The sequence below is a fragment of the Megalops cyprinoides genome, chromosome 8, assembly GCF_013368585.1.
Source record: "Megalops cyprinoides isolate fMegCyp1 chromosome 8, fMegCyp1.pri, whole genome shotgun sequence".
NCBI classification, from domain to species: Eukaryota; Metazoa; Chordata; class Actinopteri; order Elopiformes; family Megalopidae; genus Megalops; species Megalops cyprinoides.
Window position 1 is genome coordinate 15,289,474 of NC_050590.1, and position 20,352 is coordinate 15,309,825.

Below are 20,352 nucleotides of genomic sequence, written 5' to 3' on the forward strand. Positions count from 1 at the left end.
TCCATAGGTCAAGATGGCCATCTACTGGCTGACCAAAGCCATGGCTCGCTAATACACCCTGACGAAATACATGAATTTGCAATACCTCAAATTTAGCTGAATGTAGTTGCACATTTCAAATTATAGATAATTGTACAACCTCGAAAAAATTTAAGAGGAAATTAAGATGCATACAATCCGGGTAAACTGCCAGTTTTCCGATGACACGTGCCGCTAGTTAGCAACGTAGAGCTTGCTAGCTAATGAGTGTGATATTTCCGTTAACTAACAACCAAAACAGCCATATATTTAAACTAAACTGGAAGACACAACCCGCAGTGAACATTTACAACATGTAAGCTACCATCATATGCACCCTACAGTAGCGTTCCCTGCTGCTACACTGAACCTATCACCTCTACAATTCCAAACTGTGGTCCGCACTGAAGGACCTATAGTCGGCTTGTGTGTGCATGAATAGAAAGGAAAGTTACTCATAATAAATGGTTTCTTAACAACTTATTTAAGTATCGTGTACACAATAATATTACTTATTATATATGAACAAATCAAGTAAAGGCGTAGACATGAAACCATTTGTACTTTTATGTTGTTATTTTAACAGGCATATTTCAGGTGACCTGTAAGAAGTCTCTCTCAATGATGTGACATTGTATTTGCAGTTCTTGAGTAACAGAATCTAGCCAACTAGATTGGGTACCCTGCTCTTAGAGAAGCTAGGGCATTTGTTTGCGGCGTACAGTCGCGGGATAATGGCTTACATAATGGGAATGATATCGGGCGCAACCGGACCTTTTAGGATTGGCGTTAGGGCATGGGGTTATTCTGTGATGACAGGCCGAACACTTCCAACGCTTGGATTTCGTGGCTCTGCTGTCAGAGTAAGTTTTTTCGTTTTTAAACATGGTGGCGGCAGCTAGTTGGTTAGCAGGTTAGCTAGCTATCCATCCATACTGTTAAGGACGAAATAACTTCTAGTTTACTGATGTAGAGCAGAAATCAGCGATAAGCCAGCGAGCCTGTTAGCCAGTTGGCTGTCTTACGACATTTATTAAGACCTGGGCAGTTAGTTATTGAGGTAGCTAATACATAGCAAGCTGTAGTGAGGTGCAGTTACACAACTGCGAGTCTGGGTTGAGTGACACGATTATGCATAACTTTCGACTTTAGTTTGAGATGCAGATAGAAGAGTATTGTTTTTAGTCATTTTAAAACTGGTTGTGAATTTTCATTCATAGTTAATGGAATTAACAGGCATATAGGTATCACCTGGCTAAGCCTCAAAGACACCATGATGTAACAGTATGACATGCAACTTTTCAGGGAAGAAGTTAGCCGGCTAGACAACTTAACTAGAAGGCGAGTTTTTTTTTTGTAATTTTAACGCTAGGTAGCCAGTTTAGAGTTTAGTTGAAGTTAGGGACAGATTCATGTAGTATACACAGGTGCTGTAGCTTTTTATCTTGATACTCAGATGGCTACATACTTTTAGCTAGCTACTTAGCTAGCTTGTTAACATGAGGTAACCGTCTAAGAAAATAAAATAAGCTACATTGTCCACACAGAAACTGAAATGTTGTTTCCTCTTTCTAGAATTTTGCACTAAGTCGAATGAAGTACTTGGGATCATATTACAACTTTTGTTCGTCTCACCGATTACTTTCCTCTAACAAGCCACCTAAAGGTAAAATAATTGTATCTCTAATGACAGCAACCTATTTAATGTGTCAGTGTCTTACCCACTGCCTGGGGAGCTGATGCCTGTTGTCAGACATTGTCCATGAAGTAAAGCTCATGTTACTTCTGTAGGTTTACACCTATAGCGTTTTTTTTATTTGTATTGATAGGTTTTGAGAAGTTCTTTCCAAAGAATGAAAGCACTCCTGGAGTCAACAGATCAGCTGGAGAACCAAAAGGTATGGAGTACCTGGGTTTTTGGCAGCATTGATGACGAGGTCAGTGTATGACGACTCCTGACCATGATTAGAGTATTCATCGTCACTGATAATGATCATTGTTTATGTTTGGCAGAGGTGAAGGCTGAGCCTCGCAGCAGTGGAGGAGGCGGAGGAGGAGGAGGTGGAGGAGGAGGAGGAGGAGGAGGAAAGAAGGGTGGGAAGAAGGAGGACAGCAGCTGGTGGGCCCGCATGCAGAAGGTCTGTATTAACCCTGGGACTGCAGCTAAGTCTAAAATGAAACATCCATTAATTGAACGATTTAAAGTAGACTAGATTCGACACCGTAACCCTTTTTTTTTTGTTTTAGAAATATGTATTCCACTCTTTTTCTTTTCCTGGGATCACCCAGAATTAAATGAATATTGCAAGCACAACTCCATGTTATCTGTGTTATGCTGGTTGCTAATTATAACTGTAATTCCAAGAGGAAGGACAGGAGCTCTCATCCAGTGAAACCACTGGGTGATGACTGGTAGAATGCAAACTGGACTTTTACCACATCAATAGAAGTGGAATTCTGGACGTTTCTCTTGAACTGGACAGGTTACAGCAACTTACAGATGCCTATGAATGTGTGTAGAAACTGATTCACTAATGTCCTTTTACCACTCTGCGTCTCTTATAGGGTGATATTCCCTGGGATGAGAAAGATTTCAGGTACCTGGCCATTGCAGCAGCAGGAATGTCCTCTACCTTCTTGTACCTGTATTTCAGAGACACGGGCAAAGAGATCACCTGGAAGGACTTTGTACATTACTACCTCGCCAGAGGACTGGTGAGAGCAGAGCTAAATTCTTTTTAATTGAAGACACCAGCCTTTGGTCCAGAAATCATAAATTTTAAACAATCAGTGGGCATACTGGAATTAAAATGATGGAGAGCACTGAATAGTTTTATATTTTTATTTCTTTTTTTTTAATAAGATGTGGAAAGTATAGTCTCATAGTCTCACAAACCAATTAAGATCATCGCTGGTTTATATAACTGTATTATCAAGAACGTTGTCTGTTCGGTGTACAGGTGGACCGCCTAGAGGTTGTCAACAAACAGTTTGTGAGAGTCATCCCAGTGCCTGGAGTGAACACTTCGGGGGTGGTAAGTCTCTGGATCTCCTGTACATCAGGGGTAGTGTGCAGAGAGCAGGTGTATGTTGATGCATGCTCAGTGTCCGGGGCAAGACTGCAGCAATGAATCTAGCATATTTCATGTAGGGTGTACAGTCTCACTCATATGTTAAAAGGGTGTACTATTTGCCTCTTACTGGGTGCTATGCATTTAGTGTGTAGGAAAGATCTAAAATAGTTTTCTTGTTGTTTTTATGTAATAGGAGTTTACATGTTTTTCACTGGAAAAGTTGTTCTTTTGTAAAGGATTGATTGACACAGTAATTGTATGTGCAGTTAACATACAAATGTATCATGTTAAGTTTGTTTTGAACACAGTGCTCCGTGCACAGTGCTCCTAAATTAAATGTAGTTTTGCTGATTGGTCAGTTAAGTGGCTGACAGAAAGCAAAACAGTAAAAAGTAAATCAGTTTTCATTAAGGTTCACCATTAAGGTTTTTTTCTCACGTGCAAGTGGGACAGAAATCTACTTGCCTGAACAAAGTGTACCATACTTGTCCAGATATGGCAAAGTTTAATTTTAATATAAAGCATATAACACTATGATAGGCTGTCATACGTTTATTCTCCTCTGTGTTTGCTTCTCCAATTATTCTCCAAATTCAGAGAATCAACCCTCTCCCTGGGTTGTCTTATGCCTGTCTAGGCTCTCTTTTACGTGATTGTAACTCTTCTCAAAGTGATTAATACTACAGAATTATTTTCTTTAAAAATTGGTCAAATAATTGACACCATAGGTCTCTTCATCTTCTATGATATAAATAAACCTGCCAGCTACCTATAATACACTCATTCTTTTTACACACAAAAAACATGTACAACACAGAAACCAGGGATATAGAGAACTGAAATGCTAAATTTGGTTTGAATCATCACTGCTTTTACTGGCCCAGAGTAGCTGGCAATCATTAGTGCTGAACTCTGTTCATGAATAAACTACTGTTGCCAATATGTGCCCTGTCATATTGCTGAAACCAAGACATCAGTGATGGAAGACCTAGAGGGCACTTTAAATCAATTTTATAAGAAAGTTATAAAAGATGTTTCAAAGTGTTCTCTGCCAGTAAAGTGATTAGGAATCGTGAACCATAAAGTGTTTTGAAATTATGTTTTATGAATGATATTTACATACAACAAAGTCAGTTTGAGGACACATAAGTTATCATTATTCTGCATTAGTTTGAAGGTGATTTCATATCCTTGTCTGTGCTTTGAGATTTTACAGGGACATAATAACATGAATAAATTAACTTGACTAAAAACAATGAAATACAAACAAGATGTCAAGTTCTCACAATTTTTATCTCGTGGAACAAACATAAACACACAAAAGTTCCCTCATTATAAAAAAGGCTATTTCTGACATGTTGTGCTACTCCTGTTAACAGACTGTATGTATGTATGTGTGTGTTTGTGTTCCAGAGCTATGTGTGGTTCAACATTGGCAGTGTGGACACATTTGAGCGGAACCTGGAGGCGGCGCAGCAGGAGATGGGCATGGAGCCCTCTCACAGGGTGGCCGTGGTGTACAGCACGGAGAGTGATGGGTGAGTGTGTACGGGCTGAGACAGAGCCAGGCAGGGCTTTCTGATGGGGGATGGGCACCTTGGCTCTTTAAGGTCTTTGGCCCTCATGGGTTAATACATATTAGGACTGTCAGGCAATCTCAAGCTGCTCTTGAGAACTGCAGTTGACCATGTGTTTCACTTCATGTAAAGACAAATGTAATTCATTCTCTAGACCAAGTAGTGCTGTCGTATAAGACATAGAAGATGTCCGGTAGTTAAGTTATATTTGTGAAGTTTTAAAAACCTGTTGAACAATGAAAGGTCTTTGAGTTAAAGGAGGGAGAGCCCTGAAATGGGATTAATCATGCTCCTTTTCCAACAGTAGATTGGATGACAGAATATAAGTCACTGCGCTGGCTGCATTTCAGCCTCACAGCCTTAGAGCTCTAATGGTACAGAACATGTCCTCCCCGTGTTCCAGGGTCATGTGCCGGTCTTTGATTCATCCCTCTTTGTTTGTGAATTTGTTGTGCTTGAGGATATCCTTATTGGCAAACTTCATCATGATTCAACACCATCCTGTTTATGTTATGAACTGAACAGTAGCTGTTACTGCGTGGTGATGGAAGGTGGGATCATTTTATATGGCTGTAGATCTTGGAAGCATTTTGCTGACCAGTTGCAGTGCATTTTTTTTTTTAAATCTTTTTTTTTTTCTTTTTTCATTTCATGTGGTCTGTTTTATGTGTTGTTGGTGAATTGGTTCTTTCAATGAAATATCAAGTGAAAATATAGATAAATTTGTGATGATCATGAAGATTTGTCACCTTAAACCTTTAGAATGTCTCCTTTGTAGAACTCATTCTAGAATGGTTGATTGAGAAAGCATTTGGAATGTACTTTCCCAAACTTTATGAAAGAAAAAAATAATTTTATTTTTGAAATCTATCTGGGCTTGGTTCCTGGAATAGAAGAGAGGTTATCCATCTTATTTTAATGCATGTAAAATGTATTTGCCAAATTTGGGTTTTCTGTTAATCTTCCTTTTTAAAATACACTTAGCATTGTTTTGTGAGAAAATTAAATGCAGGGAAAAAGATGAGCCTCCTGTGAGCTAAAAAAAAAAACCTCACATTCTAAGTTGTCTAGCAGGCTAACTTCTTTCCTGAAAAGTTAAACTCCACCACCAGGGTAAGGAATATCAGAATGGCAGTAGACCCAAACTGAGCACCCATCAGTGAAGCATACATTCTTTCCATCTGATTCCTTCCCAGGTCTTTCATGATGAGCATGATTCCCACCTTGTTGCTGATTGGCTTCTTACTCTTTACACTGCGACGGGGACCAATGGCAGGAGGGGGTGGGGGCAGAGGAGGTGGGCTCTTCAGCATGAGTGAGTCCACTGCTAAGATGATGAAAGATAACATCAACATCAAGTTCAAGGATGTGGCAGGATGTGAGGAGGCTAAGCTGGAGATCCTAGAGTTTGTAAATTTCCTAAAGAACCCCAAACAGTACCAGGACCTGGGTGCCAAAATTCCCAAGGTAATCTCACCTGCATGAAAGTAGCTATAACTGACCGTACCAGAAACTGCTGGGTCAGTGATTGAATTTTTTTCTAGTACTATAGATAAGCTTTAATTGATACATTAAATTTGTATTTTGTTTTCTCCATTTGTGTTTCTGTAGGAGAATTATAATCTGTACATTTATGGATGTTTGCATTGTGTATATCATATTCTGTAGTTTTTTCCATTTAAACAAAGTTGTATGTGTAACAGACTATGAAAAGCTTTGTAATCCTCTCTGTGCGGTCAGGGTGCAGTGCTGTCAGGGCCCCCGGGGACAGGCAAGACCTTGCTGGCGAAGGCTACTGCTGGGGAGGCAAACGTCCCTTTCATAACTGTTAATGGCTCTGAGTTTCTGGAGATGTTTGTTGGTGTGGGACCTGCCAGGGTGAGTTGATCATGGATCACTGTAATTTTTAATTTAATGTTTTAAGACTAGTGATGAGCAGTTTGACTGTGCTTTGAAATTGTCTTATTGGGTGAATCAAAGCAGAATCAAGTTTCTGCTTGATGTTACTCATTTTATTTTCCCAAGACGCATATGCTTATCAGCACAATTGCCTTGTTGCCACTTATTTCCAATACTGCATTTTACAAAATGGCTCTAAATAGATGTGTGCAACTTACTGTTTTATGAGTGAACAATGTTTGAGCACTTTTGTATTGTTTCGTATATACTTCTATGTTTACAGTTGGTCAAAAGTAACTCAAATGCTTATTGATTAAAAGTGTGTTGACATTTGCAAGTCACTGTGGACTAGTGGGCAGTATAATGTTGCAGTGGGCAATTCCACACTAATCATTGTTGTAGTGTAAAACAGTAATAATGTATTACTTCTGAGATGTACAGATATTGGACAACAAAGCATATCTAGCCAACATACTGAAACTTGATGTGCAAGATCATTGGTCAGAAACTAATACTCATAAGAACCCACTATCAGTTTTTTATGCAGTAAAAGGCATATAGGCAGGCATAGAATTGCAACAATTCTATGTGAAAATATGGACAGTCACATAATGTCACACTTTTTCACTCCACAATGGATATCACTCTACACACAGAGTTCCCAACACTAGTTGGCAGAATAACAACCAGCCAACAGACAAAATGAAAACAGGCAATGCTAGCTAGATATAGACCTGTGAATTTCTTACATGAACTCAACCCGTACATTTACTTTATATCTTGTCTAAGAAAGAAATTTCAAGCATATAAAGCATAAGTCTTTTGATCAGAATGTCTTTGAATCCATGTTTCACATTATCTTAATCAGGTGTGTCCAAATGTTTGCCTGGTACTATATATGTTAGAGGACTACTTAATTCTAGTTTGAATTTTACTGTGCTAATTCCATACCACATACTTGTGCTTTATGTTTTGGATATAATACATGTGATACTTGCTTGGTGTTTACAGACCTTTTACGCATGGGCTAAAATACTATAGTGCCAAAAATAATTGTGCTCAAAATTAAAATACGTTTACTGAAGTAAATTAAACCACATTCAGATGAAAAAACATCAGTATCAAAACATTACTACCAAATTTAAAATACCTGAAGCTTTTTCTGTTGTTGCTGACAAACAACCCTTTCCTGGTCACCCAGATTTAAATCCTACAGTAAATAATTGTGCCTGCTATTCAGAAACCACCAACATCCAAACAGGCCATTTTAGACATGAAACAAAATAACCTATGATGCTGGGCTGCAGTTTGACCCACACTTACTTTGTGTGTTGGCTTACTTTGGAAAATGTCATTAAGTATGTAATGTCTCCAAGTAAAGCAAACAGTGTTCCTTTATATGTATGTGTTCAAACTTGCTCATGCAAAGTGTAAGATAATATCATTCTGTAGGATACCCATAACATTATTTGAGCTCAGTAGACTATACTAGAACTCCAACTTCAACTAGTTTGGCATACTCGAGTGGAGTCAGTCTTTAGGTAGTTCAGCATGAGTTGTTCCACGGGTATTTTGGCACACTCGAGTTGGATCATTCTTTGGGTAGTTCGCCAATTTTTCTATTTATGAGGCCATGCTCCCATCTTAAACAGCATCCTACAGACTATATATGCATACTGTAAAGTGTTATCCAAACAACATAAATGCTTTACTGACAAATATATGATACAGTCCCTCATATTTAGCAAAGAACTGATGATTTTGTGCACATAGTATAACGTAGTATAACATAATACTACAAACTACTTTGCCATGTTTTTGTGTGGTGGCCTATTTTGTTGGGTGCACTATGTCTAGGTCTGCAGAACACATGACATCCTTGGGTTAAAATTGTAATCAAGACACCAAGCATGACTACCTTAACTGACGTTTGATTAACCCATGAGGATTGGTTAGATTCACCGAAAAGATTTGTTCAAAAAGAACTAATTGTTCACAAATCACATGTCACTAAATAAGACCTTTCTTGGGTGTACAGGTGTATGTCTGCTGGGATATGGTAATGAACACTTTATTTATCTGAATCAACTCTACAGATTTTGAAGCAAGAAATGTGTGTTATCAAAAACTATATTTTAATTTTAACGTCAGTTTTTGAAGTATGTTTAAACCTAAAAAATGGCAGACAATTAGCCCATACCTCTTTCTCTACAGCACCCGAACTTGGAACCACAAGCCTTTCTTACAAGCTTGTTGTGGTGAAGCATAACTAAGGGTGCCTAAATGGTGCATTTCTTGTGTGTCCACACTATTTTTGCTCTTTTAAATGACAGCAGGATGCAGGCAAAGAGTACTTCACCCTTCCAAGTGCATACATAATGTTTGTGCCAGGAGAGTGTTTGAGGAGCTCAGGAATCAATATGACTTAGGGCCAAAGTGTAATACAGGTCTCCAGGTTTGTTCATTAGATTACACGTTTAACACTTGTGACCACTAGGTGGCGTACAACAACAAAGCAAATGCTAATGAAGTTGCCTGTGCTCCAAGAATTTAATGATGAACAGATACAGAATTCAGTATCTTAGCCACACCTTGCCTCACTGCTTGGTTGAGGGATTGAGCCCTATGTTGAATCACAATTTAGTGTGCTGGATATTGCACTTTTTATTCCAGCCAATTTGACAGATATTAATGTAAAATTATTCTGCTTTGTATTGTGTATCATCATTACACATGTACCAAATTACTGAATACTCCTCGTTTATGTTGATGCTGACATGATGATAGGTACATGTACAATATAAAATAATAGTGTGGAGATTTAATACTGGATGCTTCAGTTATGTCAAGTTTACACAGAAACTATCATGAATGGTAATGAAACAATGTCATGCCATGCTTATGACAGGCAAATGTAGGCATCACGATGGACAGAGTTGAAGTGTCATTACTGCGTATAACACATGTATATTACTGTATATAGCACAATTGGACCATACCCTTTTTGACTGACCCCTCCAGTCATGCCTTACTGCTGTGACACCCAATTGTAATGTTTTGTTTCATTATATTCCAGTTACTATGAGTGAAATGAGCGTATTAGCTCATAGGGAAAGATCCAATAATTTGGTTCTCTGTTGGTGCTCTTCCGTAGGTAAGGGACATGTTTGCCATGGCACGGAAGAATGCCCCCTGTATCCTCTTCATTGATGAGATTGATGCAGTAGGCAGAAAGAGGGGCAGGGGCAACTTCGGGGGTCAGAGTGAGCAGGAGAACACACTTAACCAGCTGCTGGTAGAGATGGATGGTGGGTCTTACTGCTGTGACACTTGCTGCTGCTGAAAGATCTCATACATATTAATGGAATCATACATGCAGTAAATATTGACATATATTGTATGTAGAAATACATTTCTTGATGGCTCATTTTAGACACAAGTAACCACTTCCCTGAATGATTTCAACAAAGCAAATATTCTGTTTGTTTGTTTTTTGTAAACCCCCTTATGAATTTGTCATCATCCAGGATTCAACACCAGCACTAATGTGGTAGTCCTAGCTGGAACTAACCGACCTGACATCCTGGACCCGGCGCTGATGAGGCCTGGCCGATTCGACAGACAGATCTATATAGGTATGCTTCTGAGCAGATACACTCCCTGTCAGGCCACGGTGCAAGTAACACGTCTTAAAATACACAGGGTTGCCTTTTGCGTGTTTTTGATATTGTCTCTGCGCTTCTCTAATCTCTTTCTCTAAAAAGAACGGAACCAGGGAATAAAATGAGATTTTCTACTTGAACACAGGGTACCATTATAAAGCTTCAGATTGAGGTATTAAGGGATTACTGGGGCTGCTTCCCAATATTAATAGTCTATATATGGCATTGTTTCTTGTCCCCCTTTGAACCAAACAAGGTTCAAACCTTAATTTGATCAGTCATTTGTACTTATGAAGTTAAGGAAATAGCAATTCACACTCCTGGCTCAGGAGTTAAAATTCACCGGCCTGAAAATGTACCAAAAGGAATGAGATTGATTCCAGATTATATCGAAACATTGAAAGCAATTGCTAAACATAATCCAGATCCCACATGAAATAAACAGGGTCATTGTGAAGTTACCTGGTGCTAAATTCAGAAACTATACACTCATGGACTGACATTATTGAAGTTGTTAGGGGTCTGTTATGAAGCTTTTCAGTGATATTTTTAAAATGTTATCTGCTAAATTTTATCATTTGATATCCACTCTGGCTTTAATGTGTAATTATTTGTATTATTATCAGTGAGATTTCTTGCTGAACTTAATATGTACATGTGTGTTCCCTGCCACTTTAAAAGAAAGCCCAATAAAGCTTTTTCCAGGGTCGTAAACCATAACACAGGTGGGTGAATGTTTGATTTACTTCCAGCTTTGAGTATCTATTTTTCTGTTTTTCCAAAAGCAGTCATCAGTTGATTATGGAAATTAGAGTGAGGTGCTTCTACGAACAGATTACTTCTATCGCCAAATCAAAGAGTTTTTAGAAGTCTACAGGGATGTACTGCTTCCCAATCTCATTCAGGTCCACCAGATATCAAGGGCAGGGCGTCAATCTTCAAAGTACACCTGCGTCCCCTCAAGCTGGATTCCAGCGTGGACAGAGATGGACTTGCGCGCAAGCTGGCAGCTCTCACACCCGGCTTCACTGGTGGGTGGAAAACTTCTCCCCAGGGGTGAAAGTGATGTCAAAAATCTGCTATTTGATTGTGTTTGGGAATTCCAGGTTTGCAAGAATACTGCAGGGTATTCAACACCTGTATCTTAAATCTCACTTTGTGTATGGTATGCCTTTTCATTCATACAGGGAGGAGTGATTTGAGTTTTTGTCTCTCATCTGACCTGTGACCTCTCCGTGGCGTGGCATGATTTTCTCATTATGTCTTCCCCTGTCCTTAGGAGCCGATATTGCTAACGTATGCAACGAGGCCGCGCTCATTGCTGCCAGGCATCTGAATGAGAGCATTAATGCAAAGCACTTCGAGCAGGCCATTGAGCGAGTCATCGGAGGTGAGTGCAGTGCCCTGGGGCCCTACTGCAGATGGTGCCATAACTCAGCAAGTCAGGGCCTGTCCTGTTTGTGGGGGTGGGGGTGGGGGTGGTGCAGTGCAATACTCCACCATCATCAGAGTTGGTACAGTATAGCAAAAGCCATATCTATTTTGCAACTGAAGTTGAATTTGTGATGTAGCATCCGTGATGCTCATTTTCATGACGCACCTTCCAGTGGAAAGCAGGCCACTAAGGTTGTGTATTTTGTAGCTTAAAATTTAAAAACTCAGTCACACTTGTCTGAGTCCATCAGAGGACAGAAAAATACCCAGCATACCTCTGATCTGGAGTTAAGAGAAACTGTACATGTGCAGTTAGTTTAATATCCTGTGAATGCCTCAGTGATTAGGAAGGGTACTGTTAGAAGTAGATCCCAGCTCTTCTTTCCACGCTCTGCTGTTTAGGTCAAAAGGTTTTGGCTGCTCAGACACACGTTGTCAATATAATGAGTCTGCTATGTGTATGGCATCTAAAATTATGTGCAATTAAGGGCTTTTAATGAACAATTCTCTGCTGTGTGTATAACCCTTGCTGACCTTGGACTTGGCCTCATCATTTGTCATTGACAGTTCTATCTATGAGTAGTATTTGAGTATTAATGTATTTATTCACTGGGAAGAACCAGTCATAATGTTAGATGGTCTATGTGTTGAATAATTGAACTGTCCACTGAAAAATTAAAGGCAGTAAAAGGTGGGTTTTATTCCGTTGTAAATGCAGCAGTAAAACACAGTAAGACCCTGTGGGAGGAAGCAAATTTATTGCATTGTGACATGGGTGCAGTTCTGTCATGAGAGCTGGATATTAAGAATATTGCAGTGCAAGTCACCAGGACTGGCTCAAAGTAGCATCTTCATCTTGTCATGCCACAGTGTAGCTTTACGGCCCTGACAGTGGCAGACATGACTACTCCTCTCATGCTGGTATCTGTTGAACCTCAGGCCTGGAGAAGAAGACTCAAGTCCTTCAGCCTACTGAGAAGAAGACGGTGGCATACCATGAGGCTGGCCACGCCATTGTGGGCTGGTTCCTGGAGCATGCGGATCCCTTGCTCAAGGTGCAGTGTCCCCTCTCTACCCACGGGCCCTGCTGCCAGGAGTGCATAGGAGGAGCTCTGATTTGCCTCTCAGGAGGGAGTGCATAAGGGACGTCACACCCAGCACTGTCTACAGCCCTGGCTCCCAAGGGCTGGGTGGCAATGCGACAGCTATAGCTGAGCCTCTCTGTACTGGCACAATACAGAGACCAGGATGGGGATGCAGCAGCTGGTCAACTCTGACATCTTGTGTGAAGTGAAAGTGATGACAGTGTGGCAGTGTTTCAGGTGTTACAGGTTTTGTGCCCCTTGTGTTTCCGCTGATTGTTTTCTCTGTCTGGTTCCCTGGCGCAGGTGTCCATCATTCCCCGGGGGAAGGGTTTGGGCTACGCGCAATACCTCCCGAAGGAGCAGTACCTGTATAGCCGTGAGCAGCTCTTTGACAGGATGTGCATGATGCTTGGGGGCAGAGTGGCAGAGCAGGTCTTCTTTGGCAAAATCACCACGGGGGCCCAGGACGACCTGAAAAAAGTCACGCAGTCGGCCTATGCACAGGTACTGCCTAGCCTGTGTACCACGTCACCCATACCTGCATGTTTCATGAGTGTCTGTCCGAGGACTCAACCCTTCATAAATGGCTGTGTGTGATTAAATACCCTGTCACAAGCAGTTCTCTGATCTCACACTGTCTTCATTTGCCATTAAAAGAATTATTAAGTTGCTATTCCTTTTTTAAATTAAGATTATTGCAGATGCCATTTCTTTACTGCATATAACATTTTTTTAGTTTTACAGTTTTAGTGAGGCACTGCAATAAAAAGAAGCAATGGAAGGCATGGTCTGTGGTTTGTTTTGATTTTGGCTTTGTTTAGTTTCTTTCTTGCAGCTGTATGTGTTCAGATTGCCAGTAGTGGTTTTTGCCATTCTGTGTTTTAATGAATATTTAATCACAGAAACTGAAAATAGCAGATCACTCAGAACATTGTGTTAAACTGGTCTGAGGAAGGCCCTGTTACTGTGGTCATTAGGAGCCCAGTCAGAGGGACTGCGACATTAAAAGCTCTTTGAGCCATAGTGTGCCTGTGATAGTCAGAGGGTGGTGGTTTAATTTAACATGAAGAAAATGACGTGCGAGTTAGAAAGGAACACAAGTAAAGGAAAAACAACATGATTCTCGTGAGCAAAGCTTCAGCTGTGTGTATGTTTGATTCCTCCATCCCATCCTATGTATCACATACATAGGGTATTCTGACAAATTTTCTGATTTTCTGCCCATCTGTAGTTCAAATGTTTTAAATGGAAGTGTGGAATTTTCCTCTCTCAGATCGTGCAGTTTGGGATGAGTGAGAGGGTGGGCCAGGTGTCCTTTGACCTCCCGCGGCAGGGCGAGATGGTGATGGAGAAACCTTACAGCGAGGCCACGGCACAGCTTATCGATGAGGAAGTGCGCTCTCTCATCAACAGGGCCTATGACAGGACACTAAGCCTCATCCTGGAGAAGAGGGATGTGGTGGAGAAGGTGAGAGTAGGACTACAAATACTCCCATATTGCCATGTTGCTTCTTTACATACCACTCTGAACACAAATTATAGTTAACCGAGCTGTGTGAGATGGATTGTTATTGTCATATTTGGTAAACTGGTCCATAAGCCCTTGCTACGGCTTTGGACAGTACATACTGTAAAAGCCTGATTTGCTTTGATCAGCATTTTGGAAGGATTTATCAGATGGAACAGCGTACTTAAAAAAAAAAAAAAAGGAGTCAACCACAGTGAGAGGTCATTGACACTGCACCTCTCTGAAGTACATTTTTCCTCAGATGATAATATTGTGATAACACTGAAGTATTATGAGTAGCCATTACAGCTCATTTCTGAAAGCAATCAAAAGATGCAGTTATATAGTAAGGGGCTTTGACCTACACCTTACCTTAGCTATGCTTCTGTCTTTACACTGCTTGGCAGAGAATATTGATACACTTGATACAAGAAGACCTTGTGTCCTGAGTATGCAGTTAATTGTGTTCCCCTTGGTGCGCCCGAGTAGCTCAATGATTAAGATGCTTGCTTTGAGCACAAGCAGAGCCCCATGACCCTGGCCTTGGTCCCAGCTGTGGCATCAGCAGATGATGCCTGGGCGCCCACAGCAGTGGAACAGATTGAGTTTTTTCTGCCACGGATAGGTCTGAGTAGGTTGGCCAGGGTCCCCTTGTCTCTCAGCTGTCAAGCATCTTATGATTGATCAGACACCTTGAGATTTGTCAGACATGTTGCTCGGATGGCGTCAGTGGAGTAACCTGAATCCTCTAATGTATACCCACTCTAAAGTAATGTGCTGTGTGACCTGTGTGACTCCTCTGTGAGTGCAGAGGGTGTTGCAGTGACACGAGCGTAGCATACAGTTGGCAACTCCAACAAACAGTGCATAAAATGCATAAAACTGTGCTCCCCTCTTTGTGCAGGTGGGCAAGAGGCTCTTGGAGAAGGAGGTCTTGGACAAGGCTGACATGCTGGAGTTGCTGGGTCCCCGTCCCTTCGAGGAGAAGTCCACTTATGAGGAGTTTGTGGAGGGCACTGGCAGTTTTGAGGAGGACACCAGCCTGCCTGAAGGCCTGAAAAACTGGAATGAAGAGAGAGTAGAGGCCCAGGAGGAGGCCCCCCGCACACAGGAGAAGCAAGCCCTGTAATACAGAGGGATGGACTCCTGCCCAAACTGCTCCAGTTGAGGCAAGAATTTGCACTGCATAAGGGACTGCAGCAGAGTTTAAGGTTTAGCCAGGGGTTTGAGAACTTCAAACAGTGCAATGAGGGAGGGATAGCTCTTTTTTTGTGTGTTTTTAAGTAGGAACAGTAACCTGTTGTTCCTCTCTAATCTGAAGAGTAAGCGGAGGTTTTAACCCCAACATTAAAGTTGATGGTCTTCCCTCAATGCCTTAACTCAGAGCTGCCTTGATGTGACAAATAATCTTAGGGATCCCGTACATCTGTGGTCTACTTCAGCCCTGGAATGCAGTGAGTTTATTGGGATATTCAGTGTCATGTCTTCTTCCCCTCACTAACACATCCTCACTGAACATCAGTGTTAGAGATTTTTTGTGCTGTTTGATGAATTAGGAACACTGTTCTTCTTTCTTCATGCAATTATTTATTTGTTAATTACAATCAAAAACTGTATATATTTAAACTGAACTGGTTTCTTCCCTAAAGAAATAATATGACTGATGATGTTCTTGTCACTCCTGTAGAGTTAAAAGTACTTTAACCAGAACTTGGTGATAAATCCTGTGATCTCATTGCATTCGGACTGAAGTTTTATGAATATACTCCAGATGTTGGGTATGAATGTAATACCAGCTGGTCCAATAGTTTGATTTCAGAGGGGCACCTTGGGGTTTAACATGCTTTTCATTTTCTGGAAAAGAGTCAATTATTTGAAAGTGAACCTTGACAGCTGGGTTGGACATATCAAACGCATTCAAAGTAACTGACCCTGACAAGACTTATTTATAAATGCATATATGTTCAACCAACAGTTTTTCTTTCATTTTATTTCTTCAGAGTGCAACTGTAGTTGGTTTTAAAATTATGATTTATCCTATACTGGGGGGTACTTTTCAAGCAGGAGTCATCGAACAGTTCTTGCTGTTACTATAAAACATGTACATTTGAAAATAAACCCAGCTGACAAATTCTAAAACTGTTGTCTGTGCTTCACATGCCAAGTTTGTACAGATATATTACAATATTGTCATTGTAGCTGGCCTGACTGTATTAATGTAAAAACAACAGAAAAAAAATCTGAATGTTTCTTAGATATAATATGTCTATGGTGTAATTATAGGTGTACTTAAACTAGACTACATTTGTGATACTGATACATTTTTTGAAAACTGTGTATGTTCCTCTGGATTATTCCATATTTTCCAAAAAAAAACTCTGAACAGGGTCACCTGATGCTTCATCGCAGAAGCTCCTCTTGTTCCTTACTAGCTTGTTCTGCTGGATATTTTTTCTCTTTCTCTGGGATTTCCACTCAGCACTGATAACCAAGGGCCACCTCTGGTGTATTTTGTATTAGTTTATAAGTAAATGCTTGAAAATGATTTTTTATAGCTCTTGGAGGACTTTTTTGTCTCCAAATGATTTAAATGCAAGTGTTTGTTTCATAGTTTCATAGTTATAGCTTTCGTGTCATGCTTTGGTTGGGGGGTGTCAGACAAGTGGGCCAAAGAATCGCTGCTTGGTCCTGTGCAGCCCTTAGTGATTCCATCTCATCAGAACTAGGACACAGAGGGGCGTTGCAGTCCAAAAGAGTGATTTATCACCATGACTAACAGCCATCGCTAAGTAACCAGCTCGATCCTGTTCTGGTGCTCCTGCGGGATTGGAGGGATGCTCTTATTTTAGAAGGTGCAGGAGTTTAGTGTGTAAGAGAAAGTACTCTCTGAACTGAGATGGAAAACGAAGAGAGCATTTCGAACGGAATGCAGACACTATGGAAAGACACCTTCGACAAATGCCAAAAAAGTAAACCTAAGTCATGGCATTGTATGTATGTTATGTGTGTCTTTTTTACATGTCTTTCCCTGCTGTCAATAACAATCCTTTCATTTTTGCAGTCCTCAGACCTCTTGAAATATTAAGTACCCACATAGCTTTCTGTGTCCTCAAGGCAGCTGATAGCACTAGTGCCGTTTAAAACAGATGAGTGGACATGTCCCTTCAGCTCTTCCATTCTTATACTACTTGCCATTAATAGGTGAGAAGAGGGGACTCTTGGACCAGACTTGATATTGGCCTCTATTATTTTGATCAGGCTCGAGTTAATGACGATATGAATACTGGATGCAGTTAGAGCTGTGGAAGTCTTCCAGATTTGTTTTTGAAAAGGTGTTGGTAGACTGATGCCACTGTTTGTTTTAGGTTTGCAGTGCCAGTATGGAAAATTAGATGAAGAGAGTCCTGCAGTGCAGCAATACAGATCTGAACAGTGATGCATTTCTTTCATCACCTTAATTAAAAGAAGAATGTCTACCTCCCCAAACATTTTCACTGACTGGATCTGAGTATCTGATTTAGATGTTTTTACAGAATTTGAAAATAATCAAGGTATCTTTTTTGATGTCATTCAGAAACAACTTTTAAAAATGAGTGCAGTACTGTTTTTTTTTTCTCATGGTATTGTATTTTATCTACCTTTTAAGACTTCAGGATGTCTGCCTGGTGTATGTTAGTTGGATGGACTGAAATAAATATGATACTGGACAATACTGCTATTTGTCAACCTTGTGTTTTTGTAAATTAATAGGTAGCACATTCCAGATGTTGTGAAGTATGTGTGACTTGATTCCTTTAAATGTTTGTGGAAGCCCTGCTGATTTCCTTGCTTTTTCTGAAGACAGGTCACTGCATATGATGCAGAGCTATTGTTGTTACAACTATTTGTGGATATGCTTGTAACAACATGTAAGTGTATGTATGCAATGCTTTGCTCAGGATGTGTAGTAACAGACAACACTGTCAAAGTAATCAAAATCACACAACATATAAGTTCACTGATGGCCTCTGAATGTTAAAGGAACAGGACTGTCCGGTTTAGATTAGGATAAATAAACTGATGATTGAGTCTTTCTGTGTACAAGAAAGTGCTATTGATTCATAAATACGTTTGAGGAAAATAATTTGTCCCTTTTTAAATGGATGAAAAGTGAGTTTTTTTTCTGTTCTGCAATTAGTAAGATGGATCTACAGACTGACACAGCGGTGAAAGTAGTGTCCCCTTACAGACACGACTGAATTTGACAGCAACTGGTAACTCATAGTGTCAGGCAGCATGCATGCTGTTGTGTATCTGATTAATGAGAGGTGGTGCTATATCGGATATAGAAGTCTTGCTTTTCATTCCAGACACAGCAGTATTTCATCATACATGGAGCATCACAAATAGGACAATGAAACAGGGGCCCTGTTTCTCCAGCCTTTGAACTGTCAATGCATTCCATCTGCATTTTTTCATTTGGCAGTTATCAAGAGTGACTTATGAAAAGTACATTCAATAGGGTTAGGCAAGTAGCCGTGTACATACTGAATCATTAGTGCCATCCATGGAATATAGCGCCATTGTGGGAAACATTTCCCATTAAGGGAATAAATAGGTGCATAAACTTTCATTACTACTGCCACTTTCTAGCCACAAAGCTTGTGGGTCTCCCACTACAACATGTTTAGCACTTAGCTTTTTCTGCAGCAAAGCTTAAACTGTCACCAGGCTTAGAACTACCACAAGCCTTTTGTCTTCATGGCTAAACTACCATCTGTTTTACCACTGAGCTTTAATCATGGTGTTGGGGGTTGGGGGGTAGAGTAAGGGGAGCCAAAATGTGGGTGGGTTTTGAGTTTGCACCAGAACATGGACAGCCATCCCACTGTCCTGACAGCTGTGGGGATCTCATTCCACCACTTGGGGCCCAGGATAGAAAAGAGACATGACTGCGATCTGCCATGCATTTGCCCACACATTAATAGCACATAGCAGCATAAATGCAAGAATATGAGTCTGTAATGTGGATATTGTGATGAATCAGTTCAAAATTGGTTAAAAGTTGTAATGTACAATGAGCTCTGTGGGTTAACCAAATGACCTTTTTTTCCTGCAGCAGTTTATAATTCCAATTAGATGGCTGAATTAAGATGCGATTGACATGCAGTTCTTTGGCAACTTTTCACCTTGGCTTTTAGTTACTGATGTCAGCTCCAGCTACTGCCCAAGGTGTGAAAATTTCAAACAGCAGCAGGAACATGATTTGCGATTTGGCATTTCCTAAAACGGAGCAGAAAGTGGGCAGCAAATGGTGAGTATTTAACAGAGTGGAAACCAAATATTTCTTCACCAACATTGCATCAAAACGACTGATTCGTGAGGAAAGTAGTCCTGTATTCAAAGAGTACAATCACAATCGCTATTTTCCATGTGAAAATGTTTATATTAGTGATGTATTGTAACAGGAAATGGCATTCACTTATTGAAGTGTGTGTGTGTGTGTGTGTGTGTGTGTGTGTGTGTGTGTGTGTGTGTGTATTGAAAGAAAAGAAATTATTAGACTAAATGATTAAAAAAAAGTACATTAAATTTAAAGTGTAATTCACTGGTCTCCGTCATAACTATGACTGTAACCAGAGCAAGGACCATTATCCGGAAAACTGTCTGTATGTACGTATAGTCATTGTTCCAGAACTATGTAGTTGCACAAAAAAGAAAGTACAAGAAAAAAGAGCAACTATATTTGGGCTGAAACCCTAGAAAATCTAGCTGGGGAATGAACCAATGGCTGCCCCCCTCCCACAACCCCAATGTACGATGAGCTCTGAGTCGATGAAATGACCTACTGAGATGTAAGGTTGCATTTTCTTTTTTCCTGCAGCACTTTATAATTCCATTAGATGGTGGAATTAGACGCTATTGACATGCAGTTCTTTGGCAACTTTTTGCCTTGGCTTTTGATTACTAACGGCAGCTCCAGCTACTGTCCAAGGTGCAAAAATGTCAAACAGTAGTTAGTGCATGATTTATGTGAGAGATTTGGCATTTCCTAAAATGGAACAGAAAGTGGAGAGCGAGTGGTGAATATTTAACAGAGTGGACACCAAATACTCC

The 20,352-nt window shown here is 40.3% G+C and overlaps 1 protein-coding gene across 1 annotated transcript; it reads left to right on the plus strand.

Annotated features, from left to right (window-relative positions):
• The first annotated feature begins 678 nt into the window (after positions 1–678).
• On the plus strand, positions 679–16,454 carry LOC118782424 (AFG3-like protein 1). Its single transcript, XM_036535781.1, has 17 exons — positions 679–881; positions 1,594–1,684; positions 1,848–1,916; positions 2,032–2,156; positions 2,584–2,733; positions 2,979–3,053; positions 4,506–4,630; positions 5,866–6,136; positions 6,410–6,547; positions 9,723–9,876; positions 10,096–10,203; positions 11,136–11,261; positions 11,510–11,620; positions 12,604–12,719; positions 13,053–13,253; positions 14,023–14,217; positions 15,161–16,454. The coding sequence occupies exons 1-17, from the start codon at positions 753–755 to the stop codon at positions 15,383–15,385; spliced, it is 2,409 nt and encodes an 802-aa protein (XP_036391674.1). The 5' UTR covers positions 679–752; the 3' UTR covers positions 15,386–16,454.
• The last annotated feature ends 3,898 nt before the right edge of the window (positions 16,455–20,352 follow it).